This window comes from Aspergillus nomiae, assembly GCF_001204775.2.
Source record: "Aspergillus nomiae NRRL 13137 chromosome Unknown contig00078, whole genome shotgun sequence".
Lineage (NCBI taxonomy): Eukaryota > Fungi > Ascomycota > Eurotiomycetes > Eurotiales > Aspergillaceae > Aspergillus > Aspergillus nomiae.
The window spans coordinates 26,171-41,663 of NW_015378133.1; the positions used below are offsets into that span (position 1 = coordinate 26,171).

General features: G+C 49.3%; 4 protein-coding genes across 4 annotated transcripts; 2 read left to right on the plus strand and 2 right to left on the minus strand.

The window, feature by feature from the left end:
• Positions 1–1,049: 1,049 nt before the first annotated feature.
• ANOM_004388 (aspartate aminotransferase) lies at positions 1,050–2,715 on the plus strand (the record flags this gene model as incomplete). Its single annotated transcript, XM_015549645.1, has 4 exons — positions 1,050–1,304; positions 1,363–1,494; positions 1,549–2,397; positions 2,517–2,715. The coding sequence occupies 4 exons, from the start codon at positions 1,050–1,052 to the stop codon at positions 2,610–2,612; spliced, it is 1,332 nt and encodes a 443-aa protein (XP_015408467.1). The 3' UTR covers positions 2,613–2,715.
• ANOM_004389 (putative SNARE protein (Ufe1)) lies at positions 2,674–5,513 on the minus strand (the record flags this gene model as incomplete). Its single annotated transcript, XM_015549646.1, has 3 exons — positions 2,674–3,037; positions 3,107–3,848; positions 4,811–5,513. The coding sequence occupies 3 exons, from the start codon at positions 5,511–5,513 to the stop codon at positions 2,797–2,799; spliced, it is 1,686 nt and encodes a 561-aa protein (XP_015408468.1). The 3' UTR covers positions 2,674–2,796.
• A 5,212-nt stretch (positions 5,514–10,725) lies between these two features.
• ANOM_004390 (thioredoxin family protein) lies at positions 10,726–11,089 on the plus strand (the record flags this gene model as incomplete). Its single annotated transcript, XM_015549647.1, has 3 exons — positions 10,726–10,745; positions 10,796–10,890; positions 10,953–11,089. The coding sequence occupies 3 exons, from the start codon at positions 10,726–10,728 to the stop codon at positions 11,087–11,089; spliced, it is 252 nt and encodes an 83-aa protein (XP_015408456.1).
• A 2,407-nt stretch (positions 11,090–13,496) lies between these two features.
• On the minus strand, positions 13,497–15,351 carry ANOM_004391 (putative PB1 domain protein; the record flags this gene model as incomplete). Its single annotated transcript, XM_015549648.1, has 5 exons — positions 15,286–15,351; positions 15,083–15,232; positions 14,700–15,035; positions 13,576–14,652; positions 13,497–13,526 (listed from the first exon to the last, which is right to left on the minus strand). Exons 1-5 carry the CDS (start codon positions 15,298–15,300, stop codon positions 13,497–13,499), a joined length of 1,608 nt encoding a protein of 535 aa, XP_015408455.1. The 5' UTR covers positions 15,301–15,351.
• Between the last annotated feature and the right edge of the window lie 142 nt (positions 15,352–15,493).

A 15,493-nucleotide genomic window follows, 5' to 3' on the forward strand; every position in this document is an offset into this window, starting at 1 on the left:
ACCTGGAAGGGGCAAAGCCTTTTTGTTTTAGGGCCGAGGTGGTTGGTCGAGGACAAATTACGGGGTAAGGGCCGGATCCCACGATGTATGTAATTGTAGTATATGTCTCAATCGCCGATTGATGGCCAATTTTTTCACATTTGGAAAATTGGAGAAATTACAATCCTAATTGTATCAGTTCGCTAGTACATTTTTCTAGAAAACACAATGCCTATTGTGCGGAGGAGTGGGGGAATTAATTATCTGGATCGAGTAAATAAGTCCATTGCTGAATGCAGGAGCTGTCAGCGATGACATTTTTTCCCCGCATTTGATTCGATCGCTGCTGGGTATTGCATTTACAGACCGGTCAGTCAGGTAAATTTATCCCGTTCAAGTCCACGGCGATTCATTTCCCAGGGGTCAATCCTTTTCCTCAAGAAGTCAGAGAGGAATTGCGATTGCTTTGTATAGGAAATAGAAAAGAACTCGTGATCGGAATGCCGACATGTGAATGTCGTCATGGTCGGCACCTTCGACTCCGAATTGTCCCTCGGCTGTCAACAGAAAAGTCATTTGCTCAGTCTTGTGGCCAGTTCGGTGGATTCCATATATAAATTAAAGGAGATCGAACATCGTACGGTTCTCGGAAAGGTGACCTGTTCTTCTCTCTCTCTCTATCTCTCTCTCTTTTGGATTTCGGTGTATCATTACTACGACGACCATTTGGTTGTGAGCTGATAGATCCTGCATTGGGAAATACTATACGTTTTTGTACTATACGCAATTACTTTCCCTATACGAGATTTATTACCAGATTACTATTATTATATGAGTTATATTTCCCCTCATTATTAGGTAACGGTTCTCTCCAATACCCCAACTTTTTTTATTATATTATTATTTCCTTAATTTGCCTCTGACGAATTCCTTTGGTGCCGTCGGGATTCCAGTCTCACCAAGAATTGATTTGCCCCGGTGAACGCAAGCAGCAAACCGTGACCTCAGGTGGTGTGACCAGCTTTTTGATTCGTTTTTGTTTTTGCGCCTTTTAAACCCCGTCATTCATCATGTCGCCTCCGTCCACCTCAGCTTCTTCTTCCACCACCGCTCGCAATCGTCTCGCGTCGCTCTCCGCTCAAATCATGGGTTCTGCCAGCCCGTCCGTATTTTCCACCTCAGTGGTCCCTGCCGCCCCCGAGGATCCGCTCTTTGGTCTGGCGCAGGCCTTCCGTAATGACCCCTCTGATAAGAAAGTCGACCTGGTTATCGGTGCCTATCGTGATGACAATGCAAAGCCTTGGATCCTCCCCGTCGTGAGAAAGGTATGTGGTGGAACCGCGCAGGGAGATGACGAACAACCAATTGAACTAAACTTGTCAGGCCGGTGATCTGATTCGCAACGATCCCTCCGTCAACTATGAATACCTCCCCATCAAGGGTCTCCCTGAATTCACCTCGGCCGCCCAGAAGGTGATCCTGGGTGCCGACAGCCCTGCGATCCGCGAACAAAGAGTACGCTGCGCGCAGTCCAGCTTTTGTCCCACCGCTCTCTAACAGATCAATTAGGTAGCCACTTTCCAAACCATCTCCGGCACAGGAGCCGTCCATCTCGGTGCCCTCTTCCTCGCCAAATTCCACCCCGCGAACCCCAAGCCCACCATCTACCTCTCCAACCCAACCTGGGCCAACCACAACCAGATCTTCACCAATGTCGGTCTCTCCCTCGCCACCTACCCCTACTTCGATGCGAAGACGAAAGGCCTCAACTTCGATGGCATGCTGAACGGCATCCGCGAGGCCCCCGCTGGCTCCGTCATCCTCCTCCACGCCTGCGCCCACAACCCGACCGGTGTCGACCTCACCCAAGACCAATGGAAGCAGCTCGCCGTCGTCATGCGCGAGCGCCGGCACTTCCCCTTCTTTGATACCGCATACCAAGGCTTCGCCTCGGGCGACCTGAACCGCGACGCCTGGGCGGTGCGATACTTCATCGAGCAGGGCTTCGAGCTGTGTGTCGCGCAGTCCTTCGCGAAGAACTTCGGTTTGTACGGTCAGCGCGCGGGCGCGTTTCACTTCGTCTCGGCGCCCGGCGCCACCGCCAAGAACGATATCGCCAATGTTGCCAGTCAACTAGCTATCCTGCAGCGGTCGGAGATTTCGAATCCCCCGGCATACGGTGCGCAAATCGCCAGCCGCATTCTGAACGACGCCACCTTGTTCGCCGAGTGGGAGGAAGACCTTCGGACCATGAGTGGGCGCATTGCGGAGATGCGGAAGGGCCTGCGTGAGCGTCTAGAGGCGAAGGGCACGCCGGGCACATGGAACCATGTAACAGATCAGATTGGCATGTTCAGTTTCACAGGCTTGACCGAAGCACAGGTCAAGTTGTTGCGGGAGAAGTGGCACATCTATATGGTAAGTTCACCGCTACTCATGCCCGGTGCCCCCGATGATTGGGCCGGGTATCCGGTCGGCATTTCTGTCGGGTCTCGGAGTCAGGCCACCTGGAACGATCCAGCTAACCGTCATTGCAGACCAAGAACGGCCGAATCTCGATGGCCGGTCTCAACACAAATAACATCGACTACTTCGCAGAGGCAGTCGACAGTGTCGTCCGGGAGACATCGTAAAATTTCTTTTCTTGTACCTTATTTCATTGATGTCATGTCCACTTTGTTCGTCATTCAGATAGCGGTTATATATCCCCTAAATATAGATCAGGTATCTGCGTCAGTCGTGGGAGCTCGTGAGAATTAATCGTGTAGTATAAGTACAGTATGGAAAATACACCCCATCACAACATTGTATAAGGATCTAGAAGATAAGATCCCAGACAATCAACGAAGTACACAACCCAACCGTGCCCCAGAACACCGCCTGCGCCGCACTCCGCCGCTCACTCGCCCTCTTGAGCTCCTTGTTCCCACGCCCGATATTCGTCTCCGTCGACGCCGCATCGGTGACGAGTTGGCCAATATACTCCTCCTGCGTAGAAAGATGCGACACCAGCGTCTGCTGCAGCGATGAGATCTCCAAAAGCGACTTCTCCGCATTTCTACCTCACGTTAGTCCAACCCCCTCGAACACCTAAACAACACAAGACCAGAGGGATGGGCAAACATACTGGACCTTACTCAAGGTATCCTCATAATACCTGACCATGGCATCATTCTCCGCCTCAAAAAGCTGCAGCTGCTCCGCCGACAACTCCTCCTCAATGGCCCTCGCCTCGGTCTCATCTATCGCAACCCCCTTCAAACCCACCGTATCATCCACCCCAAGCCCCGAACCCCCAGCAACAGTAGCAGAAGTGCGAGCATTCGAAGCCCCAGTCTCAACTTTGAAAAGCACACTCCTCTCCCTTTCACTAACCCTCTCGATCCTCCTCTCCACCAACCCCCTCTGCAAAGAAACCACATCCTCCAAACCCCTCCTCAAAAACCAAACCACACTCTCCCTCACTACTTGCATCACCCTCACCCCCTCTTCCTCCTTAACCTGCTCCTCGCTTTTACCCTCCTCACTCTCACCATCAAGCGCCCCAGACCCCGCAGCCCATTTCGCAAGCACCCGCCCCGCAACCGACCGTCCGTATTTCTTCCTCAGGATACTCGTCGCCGTCTCATGCCGGAGGGCCTCGGCGCTGGATAGGGTCGAGATCGAGTTACTTAGATCGTGAAGGACGAGGGAGGTCGAAGTGTCGATTTGGTCGCGGTCGGAGTCGCTGAGCGGGGACCTGTGTCTTGTTCTCCTGATTTTGTCTTTCCAGTCGGAGACGAGGGCTTGTGGCGGGGGTGTTTTGTTAGAGAAAGGTACTGGGGGCGGATCTTTTGGAGGTAGGTTGATAAGTTGGTTATGTGTTTGTTCTGTTGCGTGATTCGCTTGTTAGTTTGGGTTTGCGTTATGTTGCTGGTGAGATTTGAATTGGAATTGGGAATTGAGGATTGGATAGATTCGATCTGAGGTGGTGTAGCATACAATCCGGTAAGCTTCCTTAAGGAACTCATCAGCCGGCGAGGCTTTGTTGTACGTTTTTATTGGGATGGCCGGTGATTGGCGTTCGAGAAGAATGGCGTTGAGCGTTGGCGTTAGGTCGGTCATTGTCCCCTTTTCTCTTTTTCCTTTTCCTCTGCCTCTTTTTCGTAGGGGGTGTTTTGGAGGTTGGTGGAGTCGGGTGTTGTTTTGATGAATGATTATGTATGCTGATAGCTGGCACGTTCTTATCTGGTCCCGTGATTTCGGCCATACATAAATTTAGTGCAATTCGTGAAGCCATTTATAGTAACCTCATCCTCCGGAGTACAGTAGTACTAGTAATTAGGCGAAGAACAAGGCTTTATTACTCTTCAACTATTTAGACTCATAAAACGAGAACGCCAGTTGATGTACTATATGTCGGTCTTTTCGTTCTTCTGTTTCGTTTGATTTTTTCCTCGCTTTCTTCCCCTTCGGGAGAATTAAGGCCGTGTCTGCCCTAAGCTCCTTACTGAAGGGATGTGTAATATAACATGGCACAACTATCAATTGAACATTGCTAGAATCAAAATATGCCTTCTCTAGCTCCGATGAACCCATCATATTCATAGTTCTAGCTATCTTTCCAGCTCATGGGAGCAATAAGGATCATATCGAACTCCCCATCACCACACAGTGACAAGACTACCCAACATCGCTCACTGATAATTCACAGAAGCCCCTCCACCAACCAACTGCTCCCCAGTCACATATGCAGAAAGGTCACTAGCAAAGAATACCACCGATCTAGCAATATCATCCGCACACCCCAGCCTCCCCAACGGAACTCTCCGAGTCATCCACTTCTTCTTACCATTAGCAGCCAGATCACGTTCATTCATCGCCGTCTGAATAGTCACCGGCAAGACGCAGTTGTATCTGATACCATGCTTCCCAAACTCCACCGCATAGAACTTGGACATCGCGACCAGCGCTGCTTTAGTGGGACCGTAATGAGACAAGTTCGACGAGCCGAACCTGGCAGTGGTTGACGAGATCGAAACCACGCTGCCCCCTCGGCCTTGGCGGATCATCTGCTGTGTAGCTGCCTGCGTGAGTAGATACGCTGCCATAAAATTGATGTTCATGTGCTTCGCCAGCGACTGCTTCGTCACCGAACCGGCCGGCGTAAATTGGCAGATCCCTGCGTTGTTGACCAGCACGTCGGCCCGCCCGAATGCTGAGACGGTTTGGTTGATCAGGTCACTGCCTGCGCTGCCGGAGGTGAGGTCCCTTCCGATGACCAGGTGGGAGGTCTGTTGGCCATCTAGTATCACGGGCCCGGATTGCGTGAGCTCGTTGTGTAGGCACTCGGCGTCTGCGAGGCTTTGGGTGTCGCCGCGATGGTGCAGCACCACTGTGGCCCCTTCATGCGCGCACCGCGCTGCGATTACTCGTCCAATGCCTGAGGAGCTGCCTGTTACGGCGATGACTTTGTTGCGGGGTAGGTTGGCAATTAGGACCAAGTTCCGGAGGAGAGAGGAAAGTGAGTAACAGTAAAGGGACGTTATATTCATGAGACCGAAGCCAATGCCCCAAAAACAAAATAATCAAGCCAATTCCGGTTATGATTGAAAAGCTTCATACCCCCTAACTCTCCGAGTAGACCATATACCCGTTCAAATAGCTTTTGTCAGTAAGCTCGCACGGCCGGCTATATACTAGGTACCCCAAGCAGTCGGCACAGTAAATACAAACCATGATACTCTCGAGTATATTAACTCGATAAAGTAATACAATCTGCTTGAATTAGAACCTCAGAAGTAATCCCGAATCTGCTGTCTCTGTTACGTTCCTCCAACGCACTCCCAATGTACGAAACGTCTGACCGCAACATATCTTCTGCAGAATCCTTCGTTTAGAGCTCTTGTGGAAGAGTCCATGTTGTTTTTACATGTAATGCAGGGTATAGTATTCGTGGATTACAGGATATAGATAGTAATCTTAGAGATATAAGGAGTGGACGACAGGCAAAAGATAGGTTCAACCAGGGTTCTGTAGAACCATGGATAGTACATGTGAAGATGTCCGAAGTATACATGGCACTATTCGAGGCCATACACCCTCTTGTCTATTTCGCACCATTCATTGCACCGATTCCATTCCCCTATGTCATAGTACAGACATTGTAGCTCCAAGCGTGTGGGTATTGACAAGGGTTCCTTACTGAGAGTACTAGTAGCATGCAGACGGCCAAATTGGGAGCTCCAACGCCTAGTTCTGAACTTAATATGATTCGTAACACACCAACAGAGTGGTTCTATGTCTGAACATCGGAATGTATGTACTGATGCCAGCGACCCCGCATAGAGTACTTCCTTGCGTTTTTCGATGTTGGAGATGTCAGTAGTTGACAAGAATCTACAGTTTCAACCCACACGGTACGTTCACCTTAACCCACCGTCTACCCGTTAAAGAAGGCAGGGGAAGGATTTGGAGCCTAGCCTAACTAATATAAACATATTCAGAGAGCTTGATACCCATTAATCACGCTGTAGCGAAACATTACTGACTCCCATCTCAGGGAAAAACTGCTTGAATACAGCCAAAAGACACACCTATGCAATTTACTCCACCCAGCCCAAGCCGACAATACAAGAATCAACGTAGTTTGTTTCAAGAGGCCCCATAAATATCGTTCACTCCTTCTGCCACAAACATATCATGCGTAGTGTTCACGGAGGCGGTACATCCGTCTATCGATTTCTCATGTCATGGTTTCTCACTTCCTTCACCAATGCAGCCGCGCCAATCGCATCGGCAACAAGGTGCGCAACTTGGTGCTTTTTATCCCCGAGAAGCTGCTTTCCCAAACTATATGCACCGATCAACTCCTCGGCCAAGCGACGCTTGTGGCCCGACTCGTGAGACGACACGCTAGATGATCGAGAAGAGGATGAGGAACCCTTATGTCTCACCAGACGCCTTTCGGCTACCTCGGTAGAGGTATCGACATCCTCCTTGTGAGAACTCCTATGCTCATGCTTTGATGAGTGGCCGGCATATTTCTCTTTGAAGAGTTCGCGGTACGATGGGAGGCCTGTTCCGTCTTTATTGAGCATCTCCAGAGCGCCGACCGCAACGGCGGCCCCTACTGCAGCCTTCAGTAGATGTGACGTGGTATCATCATCATCATCCTTGTCGAAAGACTTGACTAGCTGATCTGCTGCGTAAACGGTCCCGCCAGCAGCAACGGCTGTGGTGGCGTGAGATTTGAAGGTATGGAGGTCGGAGGTATCACTCATTTTCTTTTTGACGCATTTGCTTTTGTTTCGATCAAGTCAATTGTATGCTTTTCTCCTAACAGAAATGCAGTCCAAATAGTAATCAAGGGAGAGGGAAGCAGGTATTGACATTAAATATATATACGATCATTCAGTGACGTTACAATGCTTGTCATACTGTTCGATATTCTTGATCAGGGCTGTTGCATGTGCCACAGAAAAAGCCATAAAGCTCACCTGCAGCCAGTAATGTTTTGTCCCGCAGAGATTCTTCTAATCTCTACCATGTGTGACGACCACATGCTAGAGTAGCCGAGAGTTGCATTGCGGACAACAGTGCCGAAATGAAGACAAGAACAGTGTGGTCTGTGTAAGCTTAAACCTGTTGTACGGCTACCGCACCATCACTCTCGACCTCTTATATACCTACCAACCGATATTATTTCTCTTTAAAATCGCCTTCTACTGTTCATTTCCCTGAAGAAAAAGGCTTGCCATACCCTCCAGTCGACCAAGTGAGCATCCACTTAAACAGCAATAAAAGTTTGTTTTTTGAATCTCCATGTCTCTGATCTTATATGGTTACACGATGAATCGTATGATATTTTCAGTTGCTAACTTGAACATTCTCCTGATATCTCAGAATATCTGTAACCCCACACTACATTGTAGAGCACCTTTCTCCGCCACTCGAGAGAGTGCTCAATATTTTGGTTTCCCCCATGATAGCACTGTGGCTGCTCTTAGTGAAACTCACCTCAATTTTACTTTTTTTACCTACTCTCGCCTGTGGCCCTCCGACACCAATTGGAGCTTAAGGGATTCCGCAGAGCAGGGTACCACCCATTGAAGTTTAAAGTTAGGCCATTTCGATATCTAGTCATCAGAAATATGAGATATGTGCAAAAGTTTATACAAACATGCCATACTGTGAGCCACAAGTGTGCGGTCTACTGGACAGGGGCATCCTGTACAATATATCTATTGGTTAAAGTAAGTATGATGATCTTACGTCTCCTGCAAATATTCAGCAGTTTGTTCATCGTCGGAGTTATTTCCACATTTGATCAGTGACATCCAAGATATTGCAATACAGTAGCTATGAACATTATGGTTTGAGGAAACACACGTGACTTTATATTTTGCCCTAACTACTTCGTATGGTGGAATAAATTGAGCCTCCAAGTAATACTTCCCTACTCAGTGGCGACCGCATTGCCCGTGTCGTTCTCTCCCAAGGCAAAGTCAAGTCGGGATCTTTCGATATCCACAATCCCAATACGAAAGACCCCAGCGGCTTTAGCCAGGTTTGCACAGAGGAGCCCAATGGCCCCAGCACCAGTGAACTTCATCTGTGGACATATATTGTAGCGACCGGCCATACAGATGCTGCTCTTTTTGCAAGGCTACTGGGGCTCGATGACTACTCGATCACCGCGTTGAAGCTGCTGTACGTTGCTCCCAATGGCAACCACCTCGCCGGCGGTCTCGTGGCCGAGGATCAATGGTTGTTGGACAACAATTATGCTGTTCTTGCCGCTATGATAGTAGTGCATATTGGTTCGGCAGAGGCCTGTTGCTCGGATGCGGATCCGGACTTTGTCTGGAGCTAGGGGCGCGGTTGTGCGCGTCTCCATGCGCATGTCATGGGCGCCATACAGGACGGCGGCGGCGGTGTGGGTATATGTTGTCATTTTTGCTCTGACTGTCATGATGATTGGGATAACCAGGATAGCCTAGAAATGGCAATGCTAAATACACAACATCAGACACCTACAAGATTGGTAGTGTTGTTATATTTATGACTACATATCCTCTTGTTGCAGCAGATATCATTTTGGAGAACCGTGTTCGGTTGTATACCCTCTCCTATCACTCCCATGTCCGGCAAAATGGACAAAAGATCTATGTAGATTATCTACTATCTCGGTTGTATGGGCCACAACCGGGCAATACTCTTGATGAGGGATGGCTAAATGTATATGCCATGGACCTGTGATGTAGGTCACCACCCCGGCTATATGAGCTTCTTTCTCAGAAGTGAATTTACTACTCATGCATTGCCATGATATGGCTGGAATGTAGTTTCGGTCAACAGGAAACTTGGCATTGATTCATCCGGGCAACTACTGTACACTATCTATAAGCTTAGCACACTATATTTTCCCTGAAACGGAACTGCCGCAACAGCTGAAGTGTACACTATAAGGTAAACAAATCGCCCTCCAGAATTTATTCCTATTGGAGAAGCGGGTTCCATCCGAGAACACCTGGAATGCCTTCACGCATGATGAAGTCCCCGTATTCCCTGGCTTCCTCTCCCAGACGTTTCCATGGCCTATTTTCTCCTCGACCTAGTTTCATTTAGTCCAATCCTAATCATAAAAAGGAATTCCAACCTGCTTCTTCAAATGTGAGCTTCGGCAGAACCTGATACAGATGATAATGGCGAGACCAGATCGAGATGTAACCTTTTTGGTTCGGTACGGAGACCAATTCTGGCCAGCCAACAGCCCGCATCCTTTCCATCCCCATAGAACCAGCAGAGGCCGCCTTGGTGCCGACCACCGACTTAAATAATACTCTACTTCCCTATGCCCCGGTCCCCATAGCCTTCGTACCACTTCATGTTGGGATAAATCGGAGAAGGTTCGGGGAGATATGTGGTATGAGTGATTTGGTTGTTTGCAATCAGCTGCAAATTCGTATGGAAATGAACCTAGTGTATGAGACAGTAAGTTAGAGACTGGGCGAAGGATATCGTGTGAATATAGAGACGATTTGCAAAGGCGAATCCAAACCAACCCGCCCACAGATCGACAGAGAACTCCATTCTTTTCAGCTCGCCACGACACTTCCGGTGTGCAGTGGACCATCTTATTGGTTCATATTCTTATAATCTCCCGAGGACTCCATTTTGTTCAGCTCATCAATGATCACCACACTTCCGGTGTGCTGTGGGCCATATTATTGGTCTATATACTCGAGAGTATATGTGGGTCGCTGGTTCAGATAATCCACCGAAAACTCCCTCTCAGATAAACTTTGAGATTCAATGACCATCATCCTCGCATCAATCTGGGCGAGGTTCTGCGGCTATCTCTTCTTAGACCATCCTCTGCGATGCAGGGCATCGTGGATCGTGGACCTTGGACCTTGGCACGGATGGTTCGAATTCCTCAAGATAGAAAGGCTCCCTCACGTAGAGGGACAAATCTGGTATTTCGAGCAGATGGACGGATAGAGTTTCCAGCATAGCGAGTGCGCAAATCTAGCGTGGACACGTATGTTGGGGTTATAAATCACCCCACGCAATCATACAAAACTGTTCTCCCGGTGGCTCAGCCGAACTGGACAGGATGTCCCGAGTATATAGGCAGGGTAATTCCGCTGACTCGCCAGGTCTTCTCTTCTGAGATATCTCCGTCACTTCTGGTCCCTCTCCATTTCATTATACACAAAATCCAAAAATCACGTTCTTTCAATCGAACGTCACACCTTCACCATGCCTACCAACCTCGAAAAGTAAATATCATAGTCCATCTATCAAAGTGCATAGCTAATATTCGTCACAGCTCCAACGCCTTTCAAGAAGCCTTGAAATCGCAAAACTTAGTTGTCATCAACTGCCATGCCGTGTGGGACGGCCCCTCTAGCTCATCGCCCCAAAGTTCGTCCATTTTGCAAGTGAATACCCGCAAGTCAGCTTTTATATGCTCAACGTGGATGAAGTTTCGGATGTTGCTGCAGAACTCGGCGTCCGTGCTATGCCATCCTTCTACTTTTTTAGAAATGGCGAAAAGGTTGGCGAGGTTATCGGGGCCAACCCTGCAGCCGTCAAGGCTGCTATTGACAAGTATCGGGCATGAATAATCGCGGTCCGACTGTGGTGATATCGACGTCAGATTTCTTGCTGCAATACAGTATGGATGGGTGGATAGGTGATTGCATCTACCATGTCCATTCGCTTTTAGTTGGAACCTTGAATTGATATCTGACTGTGTTTACCCCCGTTTGTATCGCATTTTCTTCCAATTTTCGCCAGCTCAATATATAATAAAGCCCTCTATAAAAGTGCCACTGCTGTCAGAGTGCTTTGGATTATGAGACGCCGTTGGTCGGAGCACTGAAGCTGTATATAGAGAGCTTACAGATTTATATTCCTCCTGGTAACCATGTCCTGCATTGGGTTCATGGCGCTGAACTCTACTTAACCGACCGCTGGCGAACGGCCGGCATCAGAGCCATTTTAAATGTTCTTTGGGTCCAAGAATTCCTGATTAACTGATACCCTGTCACTCCACTTTGAAAAACGTCGTAGATATATTTGAAGAGATAATTCCGTTCTCAATAACTATGGAAAGTGAGGGAAGAAGCTCACCTAAGTATACGATATCTTTTCCTCTGACGGTTCGGAAAATAGCTACCCACAGATCCTGATATCAGCGCAATCCTAGGGCAAAGCGTACCCCCGCCGACGTCTTTTCGCTTTGACTTGCATGAATTTCACTGCCAAGCTGTACCGTTCTAGAATTATCGATCAGGCACCTGTGCTTTTAATTCTGTTTTGTCTCATCCTGCATTATGAGAAACCGCCCTGCTGCTTGGCTGGCCGAACAGTCGCACGCTGCTTTTTCTTGTGATTCGATAGGCTGTTTGAGGAGCTCAAAGGAAGGATCTTTGGGCAGCTACCCTCGCAGTGAAAATAACTCGTGCTACATTCACACTCATCGCAGCATTCTACATACTTGGATGTAAGACAGTGCGATGTGTTGAGAGCATTCATCAACTTAGCCATTCAAGGTAAAGTCTACGCCAAGTATCCGGGTCAAGGATTCGATAACTTCCCCGAATGGTGTGTTGACGCAGTGGGAGCAAGGAGCGAAAGTGCAGAGGGACACTTCCGGCACACAAGTCCAACTATAGAGGATGTGTAGCGCAGGGAATTAATGGATATCTGGAGTAAAGGCTTCTTGTCAAGATGGTAAAAGTTGGCGCACACTAGCAGCTTCCTCTCTAGCGGCGTCTATTCATTACCAGTGCCTTAAAAGGCTTGGTAATATCTCGGTTGGAATGATCCTTTACAAGAAGAATCTGAGGACCTCTGGGATTGGCACCGAAAGTGACAGCGGGGAACGCATTGAGGCCGAAGGACGATCCCGAAATTAGAGAACCCAGTCACCAATGTTCCTTTGTATGCTTGCGCGCCTCGGGTGCTCTTCCAGTGCTCGTTGAGCGTTACATGGCGGCCGTGGATGGTGGTGAGCGATAGGAATTGTTGGATCTTTTGAGGAGGTAATAGGCGCCTCGATGTGCGCTCTGAATAATGAAAACAAGAACGTTCCCAGCATTACTTCTCTCGCTCGAGATCCGCCCAGCATGAAAGTCCCAACCACCAGCCGGGACTCCATAGCCCTCGATGGGTACGTGGCTGTGGAAGTAGAGAACGCCTTGGTCATGCTTGTTTCGTGTGGTTCAGAGCTTCAATTCGCCGTCATAGCGGCGAAACAACAGGCAGGCGAGCTAGGAATTCCGACAGAAGTGGTAAGCATGCCAAGTATCGGTCGGTTTGACAACCAACTAGAGATATATCAGAAGACTGTTCTGTCGGATAGTCCGCATGTTGTGTCCGTGGAGGCATACGTATCCACAATATGGGCGAGGCTTTGTACGGCCTCGATCTCAATGGATTCTTTCGGCTATTCAGGGGCTGTGGCGGCCAGTTTCCGGCGCTTTGGCTTGGATGGTGATAGTATTGCTCGGAAGATACAGTGGCATGTACAGGGTATCAATGCCACTGCGAAAAGATGGGGCCGACTAGAATAAAACATCATCTAGAAGCTACCGAGGTACGTTGGGTGGACTTGGTGAGCCAAGTTGATTGTGATTGATAAGATGCAATGTCCTTCATGTTTTTATCAACATGGCTGGATGGAAGCATGCGTGTTTGTCTGGTGGAATTCTAGTGCTTACATAGTTTGCACTGGTGGGTCTTCCTCTAGCTGTCGTGTCCTTTTATTTACCTCTGCTTGAGGCTTCTTCCACTAATTAAAACTGATGGACTTGTTGGCTCAATTGAGAGCATGATCTATTTGCAGTCTTCTCGGTGTACTCCGTACTTACTATTGCCGTATTAGACAAATAAAGTCACCGGTATACTCACATAAAGAATTTGTACAAGTAATGCATTATCATAGTCGTGTATATACATGCGCCATCGAAGGGTATAACATGCCATGCAGTCCAATGCGACCAGCCAACGCCAACACCAGGTCATCAAATCATAGATCGTTCTTCAGCCCATATCTGCTATAGTCAGTATCAGTCTGCAAACTCAAGAAGCATAAAGACATACCTCCATCTTCCCCATTTCACTCCCTTCCCTTACTGCCGTTTCACGCGCAGAACTAAACAGAAGATCCAGATCTTCTTGATCCACCATCGTGATCATATCCCCATCATCCTGCATCCGAATCTTCAACGGACTGTGGAAGCCAAACTTATCCCGGATCTTCATCACGAACTCGCTAAAGTCGATCGTCGGTCCGATAATAATGTACCGTGTGTCCTCCACAGCATGCACCTTGACCCGGAACCTACGTACCTCCGGCCGGCGAGAGTTGGCTCGTCTTGACCCTCTGTTGGGTGATCGCGTTCGGCGTCGTGATTCGACCATCTCAAACTCTCCGTCTACATCACCTTCCTCCGCTTCGCTGGCGTACTCTGCTTCTTCATCAATGTACCGCTCCCGCTGACGGGGCATGCCCTTTCGACCTCCATTGACGACCACAGTCGGGCGAGAATACCCGTTGTACACATCCTCCCCGTACAATCTTTTCGGTGGAGGCGCGAAGCCTGTGTCGCTTGCTCCCCGTCGATGCCCCATCTCTCGATAGGCTTTGACTTCGCCTTGAGATGTGCGGTGATGTAGCTGAGGTGGCCCCCGCGGCTCCGATGCTGTGCGCGTAGTCCCTATCCGCGGCTTCTCCGGTGTTGTATCAACTCTGCATCCGGTAGGGTGAGCACCCGGTCGGTCCAGATCGAGGCGCGGCGGACGAGCGGCGCGGATGGAGCCCGGTCGACCGTTCATCCCAGAACTACTAGGGGGGCTGCCGACGCTGCTTTTGTCGGTATCTGGCGGTGGTGTCGGGGGGAATAGATTGCGGTTCAGGGGTGGTTCTGAGTGCTGACGACTTCTTGTGATATTTCGCTGTACTAGTTTGCTGGCTGCGTAGAGACTTTCGGGCGGAGCTCGATGGTCTATTCCGGACTGCGTTCTGACAATGTCACCTGGCTGGAGCGGGACACCACTACGATCCGATGCCGCAATCAACCGTGCCTTGCCCAGGTAATCCTTGGTCTTGAGGTTCTTGACCTTGGCCTCATTTGGTCGGTAAAGAACCCCTACAGGAATCGAAAACACCGTGTAACCCTATTAAGTTAATACGGATAGAAGACCAATCTTAGGCTTCAACATACCTCTGCTCGTTCTCGGATGGCATCGTTGATGACGCCATGGTCTGGCGTGACCTTCTCCTTTGCTGCATACTTCAGGTCCTGGATACCAGGCCCCAGTTGCTGTAGGTATATGTAGCACAGACCACGGTTGAAGAGAACCTCGCATGAGTACAGACGGAACTTCAGGCCCAGTTGCTCATAGTCAATGAATGCATTGCCTCTGAGGTAGAGTAATGTATCATTAAAGTTGGCCAATGCCTCTTCGAAGTCGCCCAGAAGAAAGTTGGAGACGCCTTCTTGGAAATACGCAATGGCGAGATATTGGTCCAGACTGACGGCCCGTTGGTAACACTCGACCTACAGTAGTCAGTACCGTGTCGTACACGTCAGACTTCGGCACATACCGCCTTCTCATGCTCTCCTAGTGTCGCATAGATCACGCCACAGTTAAAGAAGATCTTGGACGTGTCGGCAATCTGGTCAAAGACCCGGAGGGCTTCGTCGTATTCGTGGTGGTCATAGTGTTCGAGGGCCTGCACCCACGTCTCGATTTCCTGATCGTCTTGGTGAGCACCTGCAGTTACTTCCCCGGCACCATGGTGCATACCTGTTTAATGGACATGGCTTCAGCTATCCGAGAGCTTAGTGATACCTCTCTAGATCTCCTGAGGCCTGGCCGTTCCCTGACCTGACAACTGGGTCGTTGCAATGATAGACCGGGTCACAGACAGAGGTACAGCCCACGGGTTGCTAACTAGTAGGCCGGATAACTCTCGGTGTGCGTTCAGGTAGCAGCGGATATATACTAATGGCCA